This window comes from Furipterus horrens, unplaced genomic scaffold, assembly GCF_987537825.1.
Source record: "Furipterus horrens unplaced genomic scaffold, mFurHor1.1.pri manual_scaffold_3, whole genome shotgun sequence".
Classification (NCBI taxonomy): Eukaryota; Metazoa; Chordata; class Mammalia; order Chiroptera; family Furipteridae; genus Furipterus; species Furipterus horrens.
Genome location: NW_028327173.1, coordinates 984,007 through 1,008,265, shown reverse-complemented (window position 1 = coordinate 1,008,265; position 24,259 = coordinate 984,007). Strand labels below are relative to the sequence as shown.

Sequence of the window (24,259 nt, the reverse complement as noted above, 5' to 3'; positions counted from 1 at the left end):
GACTTCCCGTCACATCAGGCCTGAGCGTTTACTAGGAAGAGTGGGTAAGACGGAAAGGTGTCCACCACCCACCAGCTGGAGGGCCGTGGTGTCACGCAAGCACATGGAGGTGAAAGCACCGTCGGGGGACAGGGGTCTCAACACAACCTCTTAAAAGCAAGAGGAGCTCAATTCCTGCTGTGCCAAACCTGACAAAAGCAAGGCCACGTAGTAAATACGTTAACATTTGGAACCTGAAGGCGGGCGGGGGACTGCCGAGCCGCGAGCCTGAACCCCCAGACCCAGGACAAGAGGCAGCTCGTGCTCCGCCTGTCCGCACCTTCCATAAAGACTGCACGAGAAAGGGGATGCTGTCTTTAATAAAGTTTGAATTAAAAAGTCACTTAGTAAAAGGGTTATGAGCATTTGTTTTTTATCACATCGAAAAGTCAACATGCAGCCGTGTTCTCACAAAACGGGGCGCCGAGCCCAGCGCGGGGCTGCTCGGCTGGGCTGCGGCCCGCGGGAGGGGCTGCTGCGTGAAAACAAACTCAAGTGAATCCAAACAGGTCTTGACGTGTGAAAGAAATATGTCAAAATAATCTCGAACAATTAAAATATAATATATATTTAGGACTCCGGGCCCCCAGGAGCAGCCTCGGGAGTTAAGCACAGAGTTTCCAGTCACGGTGGATGTCACCACCACACACCTCGGCCGAGGTGCCAGTGGGGAGGGGCGGGACCCAGCGTCACTGGGGGACCTTCCAGGCGCTGAGCTCCTTCCAGCGCAGGGCTCTGGCAGCCTCGTCCTCCGGCGGGGCGGCAGGACCAGGGGCGTCCTCGGGCAGGTCCGCCCGGCCCCCCAGCCCCACTGCGCTCGCCCAGCCCGTGCCCTACCAGTTCCGTCCGTTTCAACACCTGCGTCACAGAAAAATAAATCAATGCAATTCCGCTTAATGCCAGTTTCTTCCAGAACCTGGTATTTCGGTTACAATAATTGAAGCTCCTCTTTAGAAAGAAAATCCGACTCCCTTGTCATCAACTACTTTATGTGAAGAAAGGAGGCGCCGTTACAGGGGCTCACCCCGCCTCGGGCTCCGGGGCCGCCCGCCGTTTAACTGGAGAACGCCTTGCCCACGTCCTCCTTCCCCTTGTACGTCCTCTTGCCGTGTGTGAATGGGATGTACCGGTACTTGATCATGTGCTGGGGACAGAGACAGACAGACACGTCAGGCAATGAAACCAGGACTCAGCAGTGCGCTGCCACTCCACGGGGGGGATGGACGGACTGGCCCGGGACAAGCGGTGCCGACGAGTGGCGCGGTCAGGCCCATTTTAGGGTGGTGTGCGTGTAACCTGCTGTCACCGTCCAGCAGGTCCTGAACTGACTCATAGGACGCCACCGTGCCCAGGAGGAGGGCGCGACATGGGGCCCTTTCCACCCGGCCCCCAAGCGGCCTGCCCAGGGGCACCAGGCTGCGCTGGTGGAGGGGGCGGGTGTCATGTCCCCGTCCCAGGCCTGCCTGGAGCTTCCTGCCACCCCGTGTGCAACCGAGGCAGATCCCACATCGCCCCCCGACCACTTCCCCCGCTGCCGCGACGGGCGCAGCGCCGGCTGGTGTTTACCTTAATCTGCCTCTTCATGGTGATGCAGAAGAGCATGATGAAGTACATGACCAGGATGGGCCAGAACACTGGCACGTTGAACGCCTCGAAGAAGGTGCAGACCATGGCCACCAGGATGCCCTTGGTGGCCGCGTGCCTGCGGGAGGGGGAGGGTGAGCACAGCGCTCCTGAGCAGCGGCTCCGCGTGCGCCTCACGGGCAGCGTGCCATGCGGAACCAAAACGTAGCTCAAAGCATTCCCGAGTCACGCCAGTCTACGACAGTGGGGCAGGGTGCTGCCGCCACTCTGCCCTGGGGCCCCCACCGCGGGGCCCCACTAAACAACTCCTGGCGCTCCCCTACCTACAGAGCAAAGGCAGCTTCCTCAGGGCACTCCCAGGCCCCCCACCTCGCCTGCTTTCTGCTCCCTCTCCCCAGCATTTCACACTTGGTCCCCAGACTTGCTGAGCGCTGGCCGGGTCTCTCACACACACCCAGAGCACAGAGCAAAGATGTGGCAGCTCATTCCCTCCATTTTCTGACCCAACAAATACAGGACAAACAAGGTCACAGAGCCCCCATGCCCTGACAGTGGGGGTCACCACTGTCACCTGTCACACTCGCGTTGCAGCATACACGTCACCACCTCCTGGGACCAGCCAACCCTCATCCCAGAGCACAGCGCTTCCCAGAGCAGCTGTCCCCAAGGCGAGTCTGCCACGTGCCCGAAAGCAGCCTCTTCTCAGCCGGCCTCTCACAGCCTGGGCGTGAACTGGCGTCCAGGAAGCCACGGGCAGTGGGCTCCCCAGAGGCCCCGACCCGCCACCATGCCAGCGAGCACGGCACTCGTATCCTGGTGACCAAACGCTCAGACCAAAAACGGCAAAACTCTTGTGTTTAGCCACGCAACCTGCCAGCTCGCGAGCAGGAGAATGGTCTGTTCTCGCTCTTGTTAACCACAGCCGAGGACCAGCAGCTTCAGGAACTCACTCACCAGAACTTGAACTCTGGAAGCCTTCGGATGAATGGCCGGAACTCCTCATTCTGTCTCGTCGGTAACGAGGGGCCGTCATCTGAAAGGCAGGGCACCAGTTTGTCTCCACGGCCCCGTTTACAAGTTTCCTCTAACGCTCCTGGATGAAAAGGCCTCACACGTGACGTAGATCCCTTCAGCCCATTTAGGAATCTCATTACTTTAAAAGGTTCATTTTAGGTTTTCTTTTTAAGAAGAATTTCTGTATGCTTTGATTCCTTAAAAAGTCACCTGCATGTGAGTTCAGCTCCGGAACACACGGATGCGCCCCACAAAGGGACAGAGAGAGGCAAGGGAGCAGGCGCAGAGCGCTGTCCCCCGCCCTGACCCCACCCCGCCCCCGACAGGCACCTCCCGCCGGAGAGGCTGAGGCTGCAGACAAGCCCCCCACTTCTTCCCTAACTCCCCCAAATGGCAACATGACACAGCAGGGCTGTTTCATGTCACGTTTTCATTAAGTGTCCTGGGAAGGAACACCGCGGGCTGCTGGTCGCTACAGGGACAGTTCCAAAAAGATGCCCAGCCCTCGGGAGGCGTCCCTCCCCGTAACCGGGAGCACCTATGGGCAGGGAGCTGCCTCTGGGTTTTCCCAGTGGGCACAAAGGTGCTGGGACACGTGGCACATCTGCTCAGGCTTGTCCCGCCCGCCCCTGCCCTGGCTGGCCCCTCAGGTGAGGTTCGGGCCCCTACCTGGCCCAGGGACAGCCAGGGACAGCGTGAGCCAGGAACTTTTCAAGCCACCGCCCTGGGAAACCAGAGCCCCAGCACTCAGGGTCCCGGAGGCCCTGTGAGCCACTGTGGGCTGCTGTGGACACCTCTGGTTCCATGTGGAGGGGACCTGGTTGCCGAGTGTGGCGATGGCGCCAAGACAAGAAGGCGTCCAGCCACTCTGCATGGGACCTTGACAAGGGACCCCGGAAAGGGACACGACCCCGTATGCCTGTCTAATCTGCACGCGGGGATGACAGAAGGAACACCCCTCACATGGTGTCCCGAGGGTTTAATGAGTCGTTCCGCAAGTGAGCTCATCACAACTACTAAAGGGCTCGGTGTGCCTCGAACCAGGAGCGCAGCCTCACCGCGTGGCCTTCGGACGTCGCTGGAGAGAAGGGAGCAGCCCCGCGAAGCGTGCCCCCCGGCCCTCCCACCGTGGCAGGCGGGCGCCCTGCCTACCTGAGTCCTCCATCAGGGAGGGGTCCACCTTCGGAGACAGGAACGCTATGAAGAGGTTCAGGTGGTAGATCCCCAAGGCGTAGGTCACGATGTACCAGCCCTGGAAGAGAGCAGGCGCGGTCGGCGGCGCCCGGGTCCCGTGCAGACCACGGAGCCTCCGGACCTGTGCGAGCCGACCTGAGCGGCAGGCGTACCGCTCGCGGGAGGGGCAGGACCACAGGCAAGGTGACCGCGGAGTCCGGGCGCGTCCACAGTGACCGCTGTGCTCCAGCGGTTGGTCCGTGGGTCCTCACGGGGGACCAGCCGCCGCCTCAGGCAGGAACGCGGCCGACAGGGAGGGTATCCCAGGGCTGCGTGCCCGGACGCCCCCCGGAGCCCCGACCCTGTTACCACACGCTGTAGGGGCGTCTCCTCCTCTCCTGGGAGAAACCCAGAACCGGAAAGTCAGGGAGCCAGAACGAGGCCAACAACGTCCCAGAGCCCAACCTTCTGGGGAGCCGTGGAGGCGGAGGAGGAGCCGCACAACGCGAGCGAGCGGCGCCTGGGCCCGGTCGGGGAGCCGAGAACCGGGCGCGGACGGGCTGACCGTGCAGCTTCGCGGGGCAGGCCGAGCCTGGGGCGCGCCCGGTGGAACTGGAACAGCCACGTGGCCCCCGCCCGAGGTCTCTGGGTCAAGCTTTTTGGCTCAGCCTTTCCTTTACAGAATGGGCCACGTTCCAATGTTAAAAAAACCAACCTAACATGCCCTGCCGACGCCCTGCAGACCACGGCCCGCGGCACTGACCCATCGCCCCCCGGAACCACGTGGGGTTGACCAGCAAGAAGACGACATCCAGGAATAACATCCGAGACACGTTTCTACACTCAGTTTCAGCGAGAAGGAGCCGCAGTTCTGGACAGAGCGCAGCAGCCAGTGAACAACACGTCCCTCTGGGGACCACGTCCCCCTCGCTCCTGGACAATGCCTGGGAGGAGGCATCTGCCCAAATGACGCCGCGTCCTCCCAGCTCCAGAGAAAACTCCCCGGACAAGGCCCGAGCCTGGGGACGGTCAATGGCCTCCTCTCAAAGAGAACATGCATCTAGGGACCAGGTCGCCAGGGTGAGCGCGCACTCAAGGTTTAGACCAAGCAGATGTCGCCTGAGCTGAGGACGAGCCCTCACGAGCACCCTGGGCCACGAGCCTCACACTCAGTTGGACAACATGCACCCTCCTCCTTGGCCTCAAAGGCCGCTTTGCCCCAGCTCCCCCCCCTCGGTGTCCCAAGGCCCCGGCCTGCTGTGGGGACTTCCCTGGGAGCGCCACAGAGTTTGACGGGTTCAGAGTGAACTGTGAACGGTCCTTCTTTAAAAGACAGTCACAGAGACGTCTTCCATTTGGTGCTGAACGAGGTCAGGGACCGTCCTTCAGAACACACCCACTGGTCCCGGCCACACCTACCTGCAGCAGGTAGACCCGGATCATGTAGATGAAGCTCAGGCCCAGCGTCACCACCCAGCGCACGGCCGTGTACGGCGTCGACTTGTCCAGCCAGGACTGGTAGATCTGCAGCAACAAGAGGCCGCGTGTCACATGGGCCCGCAAGGCCTCCTGCAAAGGGCACCTCCCTGGTCATCTGCTTCAGGTGCATCCCAGCACCGCGGCAACAATGGCCAACCCCAAATTTACATGCAATGGTGCCTGAGGCAGGGCCAACCCTCGAGCAAAATGGCTCTGAACCAGCTCTCAGCAGACGAGCCTTGAGCACGGGGACACGACCGCTGCCGAGAGGACTGCCCAAGGCAGGAAAACGGGCACCTCGGAGTCGCCCCCACGCCGACTCAGCCGCCTGCCCCCTGGAGCCGTCCCAACCCCGGCAGCGCGGAGCGTGCACAGGTGGGCACCGCAGTGGCTACAGTTTGCAGGCGGACTCCCGAGTTTACACGTACCTGTGCACGTACATACGTGTGCACCTAAGTGATCAGTACATGTGTGTTGTCCGGCCTTACTTTTGAAATTACTTAAGTTTTAATTATGAAAATTTTCATCAAGTCATAAAAGTAGAGAATATGAGTCCAGGTGTACCCATCATCTGGATTCAATAATTATCAAGTTTTTCAAAAGTTTCTTTAATTTTAGAAATCGATGCAGGGCCACGTGCACCTGTTCACTGAGCGAGGCCTCGTCCCGAGCCTGGAGGCCACACACAGAACTTGAGCACCATCGGAGGCGCTGCTGGCTACGGCCGGCACAGCCCACGGGCCAATGCCACGCCATGTGCAGACCTACGCAAGGGGGGGTCGCGCGGGCGCGGGTGTGGGCGGCCGGGAGAGGGGACCCCAGCAAGCGCAGGGGCCGCTGCCACACCTGTACTGCCTGGCAGCTACGAATGGCCTTCCCGTTACCGAAGGCTGAAACCCACCCAGAAAACGGGGGCGGCAGAGACCACACGTGGTCCCAAGGCCTGAGCCGCTCCCTGTCGGGCCCTTTGCGGAAGACACCGCGCCCGGCCCAGGGAGAGCCACTCCTGATGGCGGGGACGCTGGCGACCTCGCGCCCGCGGAGAATGTCTTGGGCCAAGTTTCTTGTTCAGGCGCCTGTGCAGCCATCTTCAAACACCCACCTGTCCGAGCCGCGTGAAGAACCTGTACAGCACAGAAGGCTTCCCGTGGACGGACTCGCCAGCGCTGTCCCCCTCGGACATCCTGTGACTGAGACACAAGACACTGTCAAACAGGAAGGCGGTGCGGCCAGACTGCTCTCAGCGATGTCCAGCAGTCGACACTGCTCCACGCCACCTCCTCCGCCCCCCGGTGACTTCGCCCTGAGAGGTCCCGGGGACAGAAGGGCCGGGACGGCACGGGGCATGCAGAGCCGCGCCTTGGACTCTCAGTCCTGCTCCGCTGCCCGGATCACACCCCTCGCTGGTCCCAGGAACCACCGCTGCCTCTGGAGGCCCATGGACGTGATTTCACGTCCACCTCCCTGAGGCCGCACCCAGGCCTGCCCTCGCTCCAGAGGCTCGCCTCTGTGCCACCTCCTCCTGTCACCTCTCGGGCTGGTCCCCATGGTGCCGGCGGCCAGCCAGGCATCTCCTGGTCCTCTCAAGGCAGCATCCTCCACGCCACCAAGAGGAAAATGTCCCATTCGACTCCCCGGGAGTCATCTGCCTGTGCCCCAGTTTCTTATCGGTCGGCGGAGGTAATCCTACCTGCTCATGACTATTTCACCACGCTGTTGTGATTCCCTGAGGGATACCCTGTGAGAACCCAGACGACCGAGGGAGTGGGCTTCATCCCCCCAACTTTACTAGGGGGGAATGTTAAATATTTTAAGCCCCTTGCCCTTGTGTCCCTAAGCTGGTAAGGACACCAGGACAAAGCTCACCACCGCCCCGCCCTGCAGGCTGCACCTCCCCAATCTGGTGCTGTAGTCAGGTTTGTTCCACGGCCCCTGAGCTGCTGCCGTGAGGCCTCGGTTTCCTCACCTGGAGAGTGACGCTTGCTGACAGCAGCCCTTGCCACCCTCAGATGGAAACCCAGGCTCAGAGGGTGTGGGGCGGCCCTGTCAGCCCCGCTCACCGCGGCGTGCACCTGCCCCGACTCTGTCCGAGCCCCACCTCCTGGTCACAGCCACGCTGCAAGCGCTTGGGACGTCCCCGTTTTGACACGGAGGTCAGCGGGCTGGTGGTGTGGTCCCGGGTCTCGAACGGAAATACCGTCCCATTACAACTTCGACAGTGAAATAACCTGAGCAGCCCCGCTACGCCGCGTCACCAAATTCGCGTGACAAGTGTGGCTGTAACTCCAGGACTACATACCCTGGCGCTGGCGTGGACACGGGCAGGGCTCTGGGACGTGCCCGGAGGAGGCGGAGAAACGCCCTTTGCTCCCTTAGAGATGCAGAACCAGAGACTCCGGAGAGAACACAGGAGTGTGGCCCCCGGCGCCTGCACATCCCCCAGTGAGAGCTCCTGCCCGAGGGCGGCCGGGGCTCCCAGACCTTCCTTCCCTCTCCTTCTCTAAGACGAGGTGCTCCGCAGTGAAACGCTTCTATTCGGATGAGGCCAGGAGTGACGTCAGAGCGAAATCGCAGCCGACCCCGCCGAGCACGCCCTGAACACGGACGACGGCGGATGGCCCCCCACGCCCCCAGCCGTGCCCGCCGCTCTGCGCCCCGACTCAGCGAACAGCCGACAGCAGCATCAGGAATGTGAACTTTGGAGCCAAACAGGCTGCTGTCAGCGCCCGGTTCTGTCACCCCCTGGCGAGGCTCTGGGCCACCACCCACCCCACCGGCGGCCCGCGGCCTGTGGAACCACCCGTGGTCCCTCCCTCCTGGGTGTGCGCGCCCCGGGGGCCTTGTTGGCAGCCCGCTGGGCCTCCTAGGGGGCCCGGGTACCTGCTTTCCCGTCCCTTACAAAGAACGCAAAGCAGAGCCGACCAGCGCCCCAGTTCCTGGGGGCCCCCTAGCTCCTCCTAAGTCCCCTGCGAGACCTGTTACGCACGGCCGACCCCCGCCGCTGCGGTTCCTTCCGCGAGATGCCCTTCCAGGTCGCCTCGGCTCCTCCCCCCCGCGCCCCCCGGGCCGACCCCGGCGCTGTCCGCCGGGCCCCAACCACGCCGCGCCGGCTGCGGTCACTGCCCGCTCCACACACACGCGCGGCGGGAGCGCGACGCCAGCTCGGAGGGCCCGGGCCGCTCACGGGGTTCCGCCTCGCGCGTTCCCGAGCGAACTGAGCAACGCGCGCGCCGGGGAACTTCCCGGAGGCACAAGGTCCTGTGCGCACAGGGGGCCGACGGACGGTGCTGCCGGCGACAGCGGCAGACCCGGCGGGCGCCGCCCGTCCCTCCCGGCCCGGAGACCTGGCCACTCGGCCCCCGGGGCCGCGCTGCTACCAGCATGCCATCCCGAGCGCCCGACTGCGACGCCGGAGCCTTCCCACCCGGACCCCAGCGACGAGCCCCGACGGCAGCGAAAAAACGGACAGGACGGGGCCGCCCCCACACCACCGCGGCGGGCAGCCGGCCCCTCCCGAGACGCGCAGCGGGATGGGCGGGCCGATCACCCCGCCGACCCCGGGGGCCCGCGCCGGCCCCGTCCGTCCCAGCCCGCCTATCCCGGCCAGCGTCCGCCGCCCGCCGCGGCGCCCCCGGCCCCCGCCTACCCCGGGCCCCATCCGCCCGCCGGTACCTCGCGGCTCCGCAGCGCCCGAGCGCGGTCTCCGAGGGCCGCGGGAAGGAGGACGCGGGCAGGGGCCGCGCCGGCACTTCGCTCGGTCTGGGAAGGGGTAGCCGAGCACTTCCGCTCCGTACTGCGCGGCGCCGCCTCCGGGCCTCCAAGATGGACGCCGGGGCGGAGCCCAGAGCTTCCAACCATTTCCGCTTCCGGTGCGGGCGCCTTTTCCCGGCGGAAGGACGCCGGCGGCGGAAATGCGTCGTGCCGCGCACGCTCAGACGCGTCCTCTGGCTCCGGGCCTGGCGACGCTGCTCCGGAGCTCGTTTCCGCCCGAGGACTGCGCTCGTGGCCGCGCCCCAGCGGCCGAGCGGCCACAGGAGGAGGGCTTTAGCGGTTGCTAAGGGAAACCTGTAGCGGCAAGATGGCCGCCGCCAGGGAAAGAAGCCTGCAGCGCCGGGACCCGGCGGGGCGGCCGCCGCAGGACGGTAACGGCTGCAGGCCCGGGGCTCAGGGCGGGCGGGCGTCCGTCTGGGTAGGAGGGAGGCGGGCAGGGGCCCGAGGCCTGAACCCGCGTCCCCCGATCCCGGCGAGACTCCCATACGTGCCTCCACGAGCCCCGGTCTGCACCGCGAGTCCTGATCGCCCCCGGCCCTGGAAAGGGTCGCGCCTCCCGGTGTGCTGGTGCCCCGCGGGACGGGCGGGGGAAGTCCCGGGGCCTGGAGACCGAGCCGGGAGGAGCCGAGCCAGGACGCGCGGTTCAGAGGTTTCGTAGGAGCTGTTCTTAGACTTAAAGGGGCCGGAGTGACTCCGAGTCCGCGCCTCTCTTCGGGTGGAATCTGACCTCGATGAAGAGAGATGGGGAATCTGGTAGCGCCCACAGTTCCCCGTACCCGCTCCCGCCCAAGGGGCGCCTCACAAGCAGGGGCTGGTGGGAGCGGGGTTGGCGGTTTGATGAGTGGGGGCTTCCTCCTGCGGGGGCAGGAGGCCACGGGAGGCGCGGCTTATTCCCCCGCCGTGTCCTCCCCTTCCTCCACGAACTGGGCTCTGCTCAAAAGTCCCCTCCCGCTGGCTGGTCCGATCGCGCACCCCGCGTCTCTGAAGGCCGCGCAGGGGGCCTGCCTGAAGGCCGCGCAGGGGGCCTGCCTCTCCGCGCCGAGTAGGTGCTCGCGGTGTTTGGTGCGCAAGCAAATGAAGGCGCGGGTGGAGGGACAGGAAACAGGAGAAGTCCTGGCCCCGAGACTGCAGCCTCGGGCGGCCACGACGGGGAGTTTCAGGAGGCGAAGTGCACGGGCACCTTGGGGGCCCTCGAGGGGGGCTGCACGCCGTCCCTCGGTGCCACCGGGGTGTTTGTCGGATGTCAGCCGGGCAGCCTGTGTCCTGTGCTCACCTGTGCATCTTCTTTTCAATGTGCAGGTCACGGCACCTACATGTACCCCAATTCTTTCTTTCGCTACGAAGGGGAGTGGAGAGGCGGGAAGGCCCACGGTAAGAAACGTCTGCAGCCTCTTCCTGCAGCAGCCGCCTCACCGCTGCCAGCCCGTTTCCCGGGTGGGCGGCGCCGCGTGCCCGCGGGACTGGGCCCTCGCGCCGGCAGTATTGCCCGAGACAGGCAGTTCCTGCGGCGCCAGGGCTCACCGGGGATGGGCATGACGCCCTGGTGCTGCCCCGCGCTGGCCACAGGGCTGGCTGTGGCCTTGGGGTCGTGATGACCCCTCGGCCTGCCGCCCTCTCTCAGGCAGGGGAACCGCAGCCTGGAAACCCTCCCTGGAGCCGTAGTTCGTCTTTGCCAACGTGAGAGTAATGGCGGCTGCCTTTATGGCTCGTTTCTGATGAGAAGGCGCTTCCCTCCTTCTGTAGAAAGTCTCAGCTACAGAGGAGCAAGAGAGTCTGAAACGCAGCCTGGAGGCATCCTGGGACGCAGGGCCCGCCGCCCCCAGCCCTGCTCAGGGCGATGTCTCTCCGGGCTTCTGCCGGCTCCTCCACGCCTGCCGGTTTTTCTGCCGGAGAATCCGTCTCGTGCTGTTTTCTTAGATGAGCTCTTATACCCGTTGGCTCCTGTGTTTTCTGTGTTTTTGACCTTTTGACTGTTATTGTAGTATTTTTGCCACACAGAGACTTCGCATTTCTACTCAAATCTCTGACTCTGGGCATGAGGTTCATACTTGAGACTTAGCAGAGCCTGGCCTGGGTTCAGTGGGTCCTCCTTGTTGCAATGCATCCTTCAGTGTCACCCTGTGTCCCACAGACTCTCTCCCTCTGCCCTTGCCCTGACGGGGATAAGGTGACCAGTGTCCCTGCTGAGGAGGTGTGGAGCACAGGGTCCCCTCTGCACTTCGGGTGGCTCTGCAGTTACCCCGGCCAAGACAGCAGAGCGCTAGTCCTGTGTCAGGAACGTCTCTCCCAGTCAATGCACCTGCAGGAGAGTTTGCAGGCTGTACCTCCTTGACGAGCACAGGAGCCACGTGCAACGGCCTGGAGCTCCGAAGCCCAGCTCCTCTCTGAAAAGCGGCCCAGCTACCTGTGAGCACCAGCAGTCACCCCCAGCCGCTTCTGACACCCCATCACGTGTCTTTCCCCAGGCCGTGGGAAGCTGCTGTTTAAGGACGGGAGTTACTACGAAGGCGAGTTTGTGGACGGGGAGATCACGGGAGAAGGCTGCCGGCACTGGGCCGCGACAGGTTAGCCCTGGGGACGCCTGGCAAGGTGCTGACTCCTTCCTCACAAACCCGCTCCCTCTGGCTGCAGAGGGAACTTCTGTTTGTCACGTGGGGGCCCCGGTTTCCCTGAGGTGCCCCATAGCAGCATGTGCCAGCCTGGGGCGGCACGAGGGGTGATGGCGGGCTGCCCACAGCTTGGCCAGGGGCTGTCTCCAGACCCTCGGGCCCTCTCAAGCAAGAGTGGGGGTCAGTTCTCAGTGGGGAGAAGGCTCACCCCACCGACTCTGGACATCGGTGCCCCCTGAGGGTCAGCGTGGGTGGACTGTGCAGGACCCAGGAGGGCGGGTCCAGCCCCCCTAGTCCTACGGTCCCTCGCCAACCAGAGTCAAGAATAAGATGAAGAGACTCTCTGTTCTGGAATGGCCCTGCTGCCACCATTGCTCAGGGGACAGGGGACACAGGAAACAGCTCTGACCGTGAATGCGTGTTTCCCCTCCCCGTCGTTCACCACAGGGAACACGTATTCCGGTCATTTTGTTCTGGGAGAGCCTCAAGGTCATGGAGTCATGAAGTACAGAGCCGGGGGGCGTTACGAAGGGGAGCTGTCCCACGGCATGAGAGAAGGTCTGGTGTCCACCGGAACTTGGTGGATATTGTCAGCGCTCCAGCACCCCATCCCACATTTGGATTCAGTGGGCTGGGGGGGCTCAGGGACCCGCACCTGACCAGGGAGCCTGGTGTCCCTTGGGTCCAGGGCCCTGGCCCCAGTGTGGCTGTGGAGCTGGGAAGGAGACGAGCGTGCTCCTCTGCCCCCAGAGCCGTGCCTGGCCCAGGGCCATGAGTGTGGGGCTGTGCCTATGACATTAGTCCCCACTGTGTGACAAGCCACCCAAGACCTAGTGGCTCGAAGCAACCACCATTTTATTATTTGCTCACAGTCCTGGAGTCAGCGGTGTGGCCTGGGCTCAGCCAGACAGGTCTTCTGGCCCGGTGTGGGGTCACCATACAGCTGTAGTCACGGTGGCCCGACTGGGTTGGTGGTCCCCGGGGCCTTCTCCGTGGCCTCGGGACTCCCAGGGGCCTCAGCTCATTCACGTCCTGCTCACCCTGGTGGAAAGCATGAGACCAGAGGCCGCACTCGGGAGTGGGGGGCAGACTGTGCCCCAGGAGGGCGGGTGGGCGATGGGCACGGCCTAAAGACCTAGGCTCAGGGCTCCGGGAAGCCCAGCTGCCCCCACAGGCCGGCAAGACGCTCCCAAACACCCGAGCGTCTGCTCAGCTTAGAAGGAGGAAAGACCTCGCGCTCCTGACCGCCCGGCACCCACAGCCCCGAACACAGCGCGGCAGCCCCTTCTCACGGGTGTCCTGTCTGCCTTTAGGGCGAGGTCCTCAAGTGGCCGTTAGGGCCCCGCGCCCACGTGCAGCCTCCCACGAACACGCCCGCCACAGGCCTGGGCTGCACAGCTGGGCCCCGCCTGCAGGCAGCGGGGCGCTCCCGCCTCCATGTGGGTCTGCGGGGCCCCTTCAGGGGCGGCCCTGCCCCCTCACGCAGGGCCTTTGAGGGCTGGGCCCCGGAGCCGCTTCCCCTGGCGACGTGGCTGCTGGCGACGTCCCCAGTCAGACCCTCTGTCCCCTGGAAGGGTGGCCGGGCTCCTGGGGGTCCCGCCTCGTTCTCAAGTCCCCACCTTCCTGCCCCGGGGACAGTCCACCTGCCGCTGGCATGAGGTGACGCTGGCCTCTGGCTGCCTCCTCAGGACACGGGAGTCTGGTGGACCAGGACGGGAGCGTGTACTGGGGGTCATTTCACAGCAACAAGCGACAGGGCTTCGGGCGCATGGCCTTGCGGTGAGTGTGCGGCCCGAGGCCTGTCCCCCAGCCCCGCACCCAGTCGTGTTCAGGGCCATCTGTGCCCCCTCCTCAGTCACCAGAGCTGGGCGGGTGTGTGTGTCCGGGAGGAGCATCAGCCCCTCCCGCTGCAGCACCCCCGCCCCCGGGGAGGTCAGGAGGGCGTGCGGCCAGCAGGGTCCCCGGGCCGGGCGCCAGGCCTCTCCCACGACAGGCCGGTTTCTCGTTTAACAGCCTGCGTTGGAACACGCCTTCTCCACTCCCCCCACCCCCCGCTGTCCTCTCCGAGCCCTGCACGCCGGGGGCCGTGGCCGTGTGCCCGGCAGGACCGGCGCCTGGCGCCACAGTGGCTCCGGCCATCTGCTCTGGGCCTATTTCTGCCTCGGTCCCGGTGGCGCACGCTGAGCCCGGTCGGAGGAGCGGGTCTGAGTCAACGCACCACCTGGCTTTCCTGCCTGAGAGCAGCCTCTGCGTGTGTCCCTCAGGAGCGGTGACACGTATGAGGGCGACTGGGTCCGGGACCAGCGTCAGGGGCACGGGGTGCTGCACTGCGTGGACGGCTCCACCTACGAGGTACCCGGGCCCTCACAGGGTGCCCCTCACACGCTGCCCTTCTCAGCCCCGCAAGGGGGTGGCCCTGTGCCCACTTCGCTGGTGACGGCGTGGCTGCCCCGTCTGCTTCTCTCGTGCCGGGCACTGCGCCCCGCTGCACCCCACCCCTCGCCGTGCAGGTGCCACCTCTCAGGTTTTAGGGGCCACACGCGGCTTAGGAGGTGCAGGGGTGCCTCAGGATCTGCCTTCTTTCTTTCACTGGACACTGGCCTGTGTGCCGCATGGGAGACCCACGAGCGGGAGGCAGAAGTGGCATCTCCACGTGCCCACGCCGTGCCTGGTCCGCGCGGGAGCCCTAGCACAGACCAGCAGCCCCGCCGGGCCTTTACGCGCCGCTGGAGAGCAGGTTACCTGGGCCGTCGTGTCTGGGCGTCACTGTGAGAGCTGAGACCTGAGCAGAGACAAGGAGCTGCCACCTGAAGGCCGCAGGGAAGGGCAAGTGCCTGGCTCAGGGGCCGGATACGGGGCCCACGGACCTGCAGGTCACAGTTTGCTCTAAATGTCACAGGCGGCGCTGGCAGGAGCTGGGCGTCTGATCTTTGCATTCAGAGGTCCCTCTGGTGATTCCGGGACCCTGCCATCAGCAGGAGAGGCGATGGTGGCCCGTGGGTGGTTTGGCTGCGCGGAGTGAGCCTGCGAGGAGACCTGCAGGCGCGCCTGTGCTGTCCCGCGTGGAGCAGAGGCCCCGCCCCCAGGCGTCCTCTGGGCTCGGGGGTCTCTGCGTCCCCGAGCTCCGCCCTGCGGCCTGGGCGGGGCGGGGGCGATCTGCGCGTGAGCCCCTTTGCAAACCGCCGTGACCCACACAAGCTGTCCGCTCAAGGGGGCGTCCATCCGGTCTCAGAGGACCAGCCTCCCGCTGGCCAGGGGCACCACAGACCGAGCTGCAAGGGACCTGGGCGGACCCCCCTCCGTCCTTCGCCCACCCCCCACCCTGGAGCCGGCACGTGTGGTGTCTGGTTTCACGTCCTCGCCTCTCCCCGGTCTCCCAGCACCCCGAGGGGAGGGCCCGGCCCCCCTCTGCAGACAAGGAAACCAAGGCACAGACGAGGCTTCTCAAGCCAGGGGCTGCGGAGCAGGGCCGCCGGGAGCTCCCACATCCCCCCGGATCCAGGCCCACAGGCGCCCCAGGGGTGCAGGCAGTGTGGGCGGGCGGGGCGGGCAGAGAGCTCCCATCCTTCCAGAGGTGGTGGAAGGCTTCGTCCCCGAGGCCGGTCTGTCCCTCAGCCCCAGGGCCTCGCCACAGTCGGGGCTGCACACTGGCTGTTGTGGCCTGGCCACTGGGGCCCCCCACTCGGGCCTCAGACCGACAAGCCTGCGCCAGCCCGCCCGCCACCAGGGGGCGGCCCAGCCCGCCGGCCGCGGCTCCGGGTTGATGCCGGTCTGCCCTGGGCTGCAGTTTTGTCCGAAGTGGGGGGGGGGGGGGCCGCTGCCTGGACCGTGGCCCCGCGACACCCCCGGCTGTGCTGGCCCAGCCTGCAGGCCCTGGAGGGAGGCGGCGGTGTCATTGCTTGGGGCGCCTTTCAGGTGAGCGCGTGTCCCTCCAACAGGGAAGCCTGGTCTTCCGTGTCACACTTCCCGGGGACCCAGACACTGAGTCTGCATTTCACGCAACTCGGTTCTGTCCCCACCTGGTGGACCCTTGTGCGCAGGTGAACAACCTGGCTAGAACCCGAGGCCTGGACACGCAGCCCCACAGTCACGGTGGTGGCCTGGCCAGTGGCCCATGTGGCCAGCCCCAGGCCGCTGTCTTGGGTCCTTGGCTCCCTGTCAGCAAGCAGTGGCGAGGGTGAAGCAGCTGCTGTCACTGGCAGCGTGGACAAGGACCGGCAGACATGAATCTGGCACACGGGCCCAGAGGGGCAGCCCGTGCTGGGTCAGTTACTGAATTCCTTGGCCCCCGGCCCCTGTTAGAATGGACTCGGGGTGAGTGGAGCAATGCTGTGCCCATGGGACGCCCCTGAGCGCAGCACACACGGGACCCCAGGCCAGCTGGCAGCCCGCCAGGACCTTCGGCGTAGCTGCTTGTGCAGGACAGTGGCCGCCTGTCCGTCACCTGCCCGGTGAGCGCGGGCAGAGGATCGTGGGCTCAGCTGTGTGGACTCGGGGCGACGGCCGTCTTCTGAGCCCCGTCTCTGTGCTGGCACCTCCATGCTGGGGGTATGCTGCCTGGCTCCGGCTCCGACCTCCAGGTGTGGAGGGTCACCCATGAGCTGCTGGAGGGGCTGGGCTTGACACCCGAAGTGTGTGTCCCTGAGGGGCAGCTGTTCCCCGGGCTCCCATGTGAATACCTCACCCCACCTGAAATCTTTGTTGTGAAGCACACATCACGTCAGACCTGCCATTTGACTTGTTACGGGCACTGCCCAGGGGCATCAGGCGTGTCCCCCTGTCCTGCAGCCGCCCGCCCCGCACAGTGGCTGCTCCCTGTCCCTGAGGGCCTGGCTCCTCCCGGGACCCCCTGGGAGGCTCTGTCCTTCGGTGTCTGGCTCGTGGCGCTCAGCGTGATGTCCTGCGGGTCCGTCGGCGTTGTAGCGGGTGTCAGAGCTCCCTTCCTGTCCAAGGCGGAGTCGTGCCCCCTGGTGTGGACAGACCACCTGTGTGGGTCTGTTGTCCACGGACACTGGGCTGTTGCCACGTCCTGGCGCCCGTGAGCAGTGCTGCCGTGCACGTGGGGGCGCATGCATCTCCTCGGGACCCTGCTTTCGGTTCCTTCAAGGACCCCCCAGGAAGGAGGTTGCCAGGCCCTGTGGCCGTTCCATGTTTAAGTTTTGAGGGGCAGCCACGGATCTGTCCCCCACAGCGGCCCCCCGTCTTGCGTTCCCACCGGCAGTGCAGAGGGTCCGGTCTCTCCACGTTCTCGTCAGCTCTTGTTTTCTGTCTCTGAAAGTAGCCGGCCCAGAGGCTATGCACCCTCCTGACGGTACTGGGAGGTGAGCCCCGGCCACCGCGGTGGCTTTGCCCGCCGTCCCTGCCAGGGTGGCACGGTGGTCTTTGACAGGACTCTCCTGTGCGGTTCCCTGTGCTCCTGCCGTCGCCCTTGGCTGGGCCGCTGGCATGTACACCGCTGTCCTGGGGGCACGTGCCCGCAGCAGTCACGCCAGGCCCTGCGACCTCCTGGCGCGGGCGGGCGGGCGGGCGGGCGGGCTCCACCTCCTGGTGTCTCCCCTCGGAGCCTGTGCCCCGAAGCAGGCCAGGCCGCCCTGTGAGGCGGCCACCAGCACTCTGCTTTGTATTTACTTTCCAGGTAACTTTATTTTCTGAAAAAACAAAACAAAACAACAGAAAACTGAGTGCGTGGCTGTTTCTATCAGCGCCCCCTTGGCCACCACGGCCGTGAGCCGGGCCCAGGACCGGCCCTTCCAGTAAATGCGCGGTGCAGGGAGCAGGGGGAGGCGTTTGGGAAACCCTCTGCCACCCGGTCGGGCGCCCGTGTTCCCCGACACCCAGCTTTGTAACGAACCCGCGAAAAATCAGTCCTGGAAAAACTTCCTCCTGGACGTGACCGTTCAGCATCTTCTGTCGGGAACTAAAACCAGTAACCGCCCTTTCTCTAGTGAAGGGAGCCCCACAGTTGGGCCTGGGGGCCCGCGAGCGCCTCCTGCCTCCGCTCCCCTGTCGGGGTTCCTGCGAGCGTCACCCCGGTTTCCTGCGGCGCATAGTGTGGACCTTCCACGCTGCCTCCACCTCTGAGGGACGCGGGGCCGTGTCCCAGGCGCACGTGGAGCACAGGACTGTGCAGACCTTCGGGGCCTGTTTGAGCGTCTGGGGGAGGAGGGGCCTGGGCGGCCCCGTCATCGTGGGACCCGTGCCCGGCCCCACATCCCTGTGGGGTCCGATGTCAGCGATGTCACATCAGACACACGAAGGCAGCTTGTATTGACGTCAGCAAAACTCGCAGTTCACACTCTGAAACCAGAGGAACTTGGGACCCAGCTCACCCCACGGCCCTGCTGACAGCTGGGAGGTGCATGTGGAGACGGGTGGGCACGGGCCCCCCGCCAGGTCACCAGCATGCTGCCCGGAAGCTGGGCAGTCGCAGGGCCCTGTCCTCACACGGGACCTACCCCCGGCCCGCCCTGCCTGCAGGCCCACGATCCCCAGAGAAGGTCCTCAGTGGGAGAACGGCATCCTCCAGCGGCCAACAGATGCTGAGGAGCGGGCCCTGGGGCCCCAGTGAGGGCTGGCGGGGCGTGACCGGCGTGCCACTGGTTTCGAGTGGGGGCAGATCCAGGTCTGCCTGGGGCATGGCGGGCACAGACGCAACTCCAGGGAAGGCACGGTCCCCTCCCCTCGGAGAGAAAAACAGCCTTGTCACTGAAACGCTTCCTGAAATGAGAGTCCAGTACTTAATTCTCAGTTTATTCCGAAGCAATTGGAGCAGGGAAGCACCCACGGCGTCCCTCACCCTCACCCTCACCCTCACCCAGCGTGGGGAAGCCAAGCGCCATCGAAGGGGTGGGCCCGGGCAGACAGACGCTCGGCCTCCGGCCTGCCGGTGCCAGCAGAGCCCGGCAGCCGGGGACACAGCCCAGCCATTGCCTTCCTGCCTGCACTGCACCTGCCACAGGGGCCCTCGCCTGGCCTCACCGGGGTAGGCTGGGGGGACAGCGGCGTGGGCACCTGCAGCCAGGAGCCACGCTTAGGGACGTGGATAAGTGACCCGCGGGTCCAGCGCGCGTGGTGCCGGCTGTGCCAGCTGCAGCCGTGCGCAGGCTCGGGCAGCAGAGCCGGCGCGGGGCTGACTCGGGCTCCGACCGCCCGCCTGCCCGGCCCCGCGGGCGTGAGCTGCTGTTCTCGGGCGGCGCCCTCAGGCTGCCCGGGCCGCGCTGCAGGCTGCGCTTGTGAGCTGCTCAGCAAGTGACCGCCTGTTCCAGGCAGCCCGTAGGAAGTGCTTTTCCTCGGGTTTGGGGTATCTGAGCTCTTCGGGGGTGCAGCCTGCGGCACCGGCCACCCCCGGGGCACCTGCGGCCGAAGCCACGCCTCCTTCCCCATGCTCCTTCCCCCAGCCTGCGGCTCAGGTCACGGAGGCCCGGGGTCCCCTGCGGGCAGCTCCCCCGAATGGGGCGCCGACTGCAGCCCCCTCCACCGGCCCAGCTGCTGAGCGTCCTGCGCCCCTTGCAGGGCGGGCCAGGAATCGGGGCCCGGTGAGCTTCTGCAGAAGAGTGACGGCCCGAGCGTGCCACTGGCTGCACCATCTTCTAACAGAAGTAACTTAAGAGTCAAAACACTTGTGGTCTTGAAATTCTCCACGAAAATGACGTTCCTGCCCTTCCACGTCATGCCTCCCTCTGAGTGTGTGCGGTTCAGAGAGAGGCTCCACACGCGGCTGCGTGGGCTCCGCCTGCCTTCAAGGGGCCTTGCCATCAGCCAGGAACAAGCACCGCCGCCCCTCACCCGCGCGGCCGCGTGGAGGCTCGGCGCCCTTTACTGCGCTCGGCCCAGACGCAGTGCCTCTTATTGAAAGGGTTTTTCTGCTGAAAAGTGTGCCCTTCCGAGCCTGTGTTTTGTGCATGTGCCATTGTTCCCAAACGTCCTGGCTTCTTAGAATGCAGAGCATGCACTGCATGCAAAGGCCGGCCTGGGGAGGAGGGACACAGGCCCCCCCCCCCCCCCCCCCGCCGGGCAGCATGGAGCCTGCCTGAGCCCGCGGTCCTCTGCAGGGGCAGTGGCACAGCGACGTCTTCAGTGGCCTGGGCAGCATGGCCCACTGCTCCGGGGCCGTCTACCATGGCATGTGGATCAACGGCCACCCCGTGGGTAGGTGCCCCCACCCGCCCCTGCGCCTTGAGATGTCCCCTTGTGGGGTCAGGTCTGAGCCTGGCTGTGTTTCCCCAGGTGGCCCTGGGCAGTCACGTGGGGGGTGCTGGGGCGTGAGGAGGTGCATTTCGATGTGGTTCAGGAGGGCTCGTGCAGAGACCCCATCAGACCTGGGACCCGAGGGGGCCTGCTGCAGGCGGGGCCGCGCAGCATCGGGTCTCCCAGCCGCGGGGTCTCCCGTGGCCTCCGTCCTGCCCTCACCTGAGCGCTCTGCTCTGCAGTGTGAGCACAGCGGGCCTCCTCTGGGGGGCTGCCTCCCCTACCATGTTGACCCTGAGCATTAAAGTGGCTCCCCACCCTGTTAGTCCCTAGGACAAGGTGCCACCCTGCACCTTGGGGGCCTCGGCACCGTTGGCGGGGAGAGGCCACAGGCCACCAGTGACAACTGTCCTAGCTCACAAGGGCACCTGCTGAGCCAGACAGACTCCTGGGAAGGGAAGTGGCCGGGGCTCTAGGGGAGGGGCCTGGCATACCCCTGGGGTGCGTGGCCACCCCACAGCCAGGGTTAGGGCCTGACCCCAGGCACCCCCCCTCAGGCTCTGGATCCTCCAGGGTCCCCCTCTTAGTAACATCACCTTGGGAAGGAGTCTGGGTCCCACCCACCCCCAAACTCAGGCTCTGGATCCTCCAGGGTCCCCCTCTTAGTAACATCACCTTGGGAAGGAATGAATCTGGGTCCCACCCACCCCCAAACTCAGGCTCCTGTCAGAACTCCTGGCTGTGATGTGGCCTGACTTCCCCCGCCAGTCCCAGGCTGGCCGGCTCACCCCACACACACCTGGTGGGCAGTGGAGCCCATTCAATGCAGTCAAGTTTGCTCTGAAATAAATGGCCTCAGGGAATGACAGCTGGCCCCAGGCGGGGGCCTGGGTCACTTCTTGGAGGGAGGGAGGTGTCTGCCATTGGAACCTGCAGGCAGAGCCCCTCTCGGTGCCCCAGGTGGTCCCGCCCCTTGGGGGAGTGGCCCCGCTGGGAGGCAGGACCCACACCTGCACTGCCGCCGCTGGCGCAGGCGGGAGGCACCCAGCACCCAGTAACGCCGGCTCTGCTCTCCCGCAGCACCAGCCGTGAGGACCCTGATTCTGGGCCCGGAGGTGATGGACGTGGCCCACGGTGCGGCCTTCACAGTGAGCGTTGAGCTGCAGCAGGAGGACGGGGCAGTGGCCGAGAGTAAGCGTCCCTGGGGCCGGGGGGTCGCCAAGCTTTTCAGGAGGACAAACGGGCGTCAGCTTCTTAGGCAAGAAGCCACGCATGTGCATGTGTGTGGACACGTGTGCTCTGTGTGTCCGTGTGCATGGGAGAGCGTGTGTGTGACCTTGCAGAGAGGACGATGACAGCAGTGCTGTGTACGCCTGCGAAGGCCAGGCCCGGCCCAGCAAGGGGAGAGGTCCTCGTCCTGCAGGGCAGCCAGGCAGGGACAGGTTTCCATCTGCCTGCGCTGCTCTTTTAAGTGACGCAGCTGACCCTGTGGTGCTGCAGGGGAGGGACACACTGACGTCCACAGCCCGTGTCCCCAGGGCGCACCCAGGGAGCCCACAGACGCCACCGTGGGGGCAGGACCCCCGCTAAGGGGCGCGTGAGGTTGCTGCCACACTGGCTCCCCGTAGCTCAGGGAGCTCCCCGGGCCCACCGGAGCGTGGAGCCGGCGCCAGATACACTCAGTACCTCACACACCGCACAGCTCGTCTGTGTCAGTGATTCGTGATTTTTAGTGAGTTCGCAGTCGGACAACCGTCACTGCAGCGTGGCACCGCCTCAGAGCCTTTCCTCCCCAACAAAGACCCCTCGCCCCGCACCGCCCACGCCCAGAGCCCAGCGCAGCCAGGGGTTTGCTCCTCTGGGCGTTCCCTGCGAGCCTGTGGGGGTGTCTGCTCTGCTGCGTCCACTCGCCTCGAGTTCCCGGGGCCACTGCCCTGCCGTGCGGGTCGGCCCCCCCATTTCTCTCCTGCCCCGTGGTCCTCCATCACCCGCCTGCCCACCATGGACGCTGGCTTGTGGGCCCTGCTGGGCTGCTGGGAACACTCCTGTTCATGCATCCGTGTGGATGTGGGTTTTCACCCCTACGCCTGTGGGCAGGGGCGCGGGCGTGCACAGGGATTCAGCCTCGAACTCTTCAGAAACCGCCCAAGTGTTTTCCTGAGAGGCTGCATGGGTTTTCGGTCCCACGGACGGAGCAGGAGGGCTGATTCTGGCCCCCACAACCCGGTGTCCTCCACAGGTGTCACTGTAGGTGCCGAGCGGCACTGAGCGTGGGCTGACGTGACACAGGGCCATTCCGGTCATCTCTCTCTCCTTGCATGTTCATCCACTTTACGTATATGGCCAGATTTGTCATATAAGCCTGTTCCGCTCGTCCCCCCTTTGCCACAGCGAGGCTGCCTGTCTCCTCCCAATGTGGATGATTGCATTGTTTTTATTCTGTCCTGTCTGGCTGGAGCATATCGATTTCGCTGATAAATAACCAGCCCTTGGTTTTCTGCTGTCTATTTTATTAATTCCTGTTTTAGTCTGAGTCCTTGCTTCTCTTTACTTTGGGTTTAATTGAATGTCCTTTCTCTAGTTCTTCAGGGGGAAACTAAGGTTAAATCAGACCTTTTCTAGTACAGAAGTTTCATGGCTATAAATTTCCCTCTGGGTGCTGCTTTAGCTGCATCCTGGGAATGTCAGGCATTGTGCCTTCATTTTCATTCAATTCAAAATACTTTGTGTTTTCTTATTAGACTCATGACTAAGTTAGAAACATATTGTTTCATTTTCAAGTATTTGAAGATTTTTCTAGAGATTCTTCTGTTAATGATTCCTAATTTAATTTCATGTGGCAAGAGTCATGCTTTGTGTGTCTTGAATCCTTTTAAATGCATCAAGGCTTGTTTTATGGCCCATAATATGGTCTGTTTTGGCACCTGGTTTGTGAGCACATTGAGAAGAGTGTGGATTCTGCTCTTTTGTTTGGAACGTTCTATAAAAGTCAGTCGGGTGTATTTTGGTGATATTGCTGCCCGAGTCTGCTATATCCTTGCTGCTTGTCCGTCTGCCTGTCCTGTCCAATACAGACAGTGGTGCATTGAGATCTCTGATTGTAATTGTAGGTGTGTCTGTGCTTCCGTTTCTGTCACCTTGGGCTTTCTTATACTGACGCTCTGTTGTTAGGGGTGCAAACGTTTGGGATGTTGAGGCCCTTTAATTAATTGACCCCACATCATTGTGAGATGATCGTCTTCACCCCTCGTGACAGTCTGCTCGCCTCTGCTCTCCGTGACGTGATGCAGTCACTCCAGCTTTTGGCGGCTGGTGTCAGCATCTCTCTTGTTCCCCGGTGACCTGTGTGTGTCTTTGGGTCAGGTGTGCTCTCTGCAGGCGGCATGTGGTCGGGTTTGCCTTTCTCATCCAATCTGACCGTCTCTGTCTTTTAATTGGCATGTTTATTCCATTCACATTTAATGTAATTATTGATATAGCAGGTTCAAACTTGCCATTTTACCATTTGCTTTCCGTCTTCCTCAGTAGTTTTTCCCGTTTATACACTATTCCTATCTTTTTGGATTGAGTATGTTTTGTTATTTTGTTTTATCTCCTCTGCTGTTGGCTTAGTATTTGTCCCTCTTTGTTCTGTGCTTTGGGGGCTTAAGGTTTACAATCTAGGCAGCCGGTCAGCCTGCTTCCAGGCAGTACCACACCCGTCCTGCGCAGGAGGGGCAAAGGGCACGTGGTTCTCTCCACTCCCAGTCTCTGCATTTGTCTTCGTACAGCTTACATTCCTGTGTCCAGTGAACTTCATGATACGCTGCTATTGTTCTGGTTTGAACAGCCGTTTGTCCGCCTGTTGAAGAGTGCTGTACTTCCCTGGCTAGCATGGCTCAGTGGGTCGGGCGCCATCCCACAGAGCGAAAGGTCGCAGGTTCAATTCCTGGTCAGGCACATGTCTGGGTCGGGAGGCAACCGACCCATGATTATCTTTCTCTACTTCTCCCTCCCTTCCCCTCTCTCTAAAAAAATATAAATAAGTAAATAATAAGTAAATAAATTTTAAAAGAGTGCTGAACAGACAGAAAGGGGTGCCCCGTCCCTGCCATTTCTGGACCTGCTCCGTCTGCAGATTCCACTGGGGACCATTTTCCTTCTCCCTGATGGACTTGACCTTTAACATCTCTTTCATACAGGTTTTCTGGTGACAGATTCTTTCAGCTTCCATTTGTCTGTAAATGTCTTGAATTTATTTTCATCTGTGACTTTCGTGTCCCTGTGCTGTCACCTGAGGGCAGGCTCGGCGCCCCCATTCTCTGAGCCAGCGGCGGGCGGGCAACGGCGGCCACAGGATCTGTCCTCGCCTTCCAGGGCCCCCGTCCTGCTGGTGCCCAGGCCTGGGAGACAGCTGTCTCCCT

At 63.7% G+C, this 24,259-nt stretch overlaps 2 protein-coding genes across 2 annotated transcripts in view; one reads left to right on the top strand and one right to left on the bottom strand.

Moving 5' to 3' along the window:
- Positions 1–395: 395 nt before the first annotated feature.
- On the bottom strand, positions 396–9,122 carry RER1 (retention in endoplasmic reticulum sorting receptor 1). The gene is made up of 7 exons (XM_090268474.1): positions 8,962–9,122; positions 6,392–6,479; positions 5,230–5,334; positions 3,790–3,889; positions 2,578–2,656; positions 1,606–1,741; positions 396–1,183 (listed from the first exon to the last, which is right to left on the bottom strand). Exons 2-7 carry the CDS (start codon positions 6,470–6,472, stop codon positions 1,094–1,096), a joined length of 591 nt encoding a protein of 196 aa, XP_090124600.1. The 5' UTR covers positions 6,473–6,479; positions 8,962–9,122; the 3' UTR covers positions 396–1,093.
- A 126-nt stretch (positions 9,123–9,248) lies between these two features.
- The window catches only part of MORN1 (MORN repeat containing 1), a 38,677-nt gene continuing 23,666 nt past the window's right edge, over positions 9,249–24,259 (top strand). The window contains exons 1-8 of the mRNA XM_090268475.1: positions 9,249–9,431; positions 10,360–10,431; positions 11,526–11,624; positions 12,117–12,227; positions 13,358–13,448; positions 13,934–14,021; positions 19,721–19,817; positions 20,937–21,047. Of these exons, the coding sequence (XP_090124601.1) occupies positions 9,368–9,431; positions 10,360–10,431; positions 11,526–11,624; positions 12,117–12,227; positions 13,358–13,448; positions 13,934–14,021; positions 19,721–19,817; positions 20,937–21,047 (733 nt within the window). The 5' untranslated portion in view covers positions 9,249–9,367. The remainder of the gene's footprint in view (positions 9,432–10,359; positions 10,432–11,525; positions 11,625–12,116; positions 12,228–13,357; positions 13,449–13,933; positions 14,022–19,720; positions 19,818–20,936; positions 21,048–24,259) is intronic.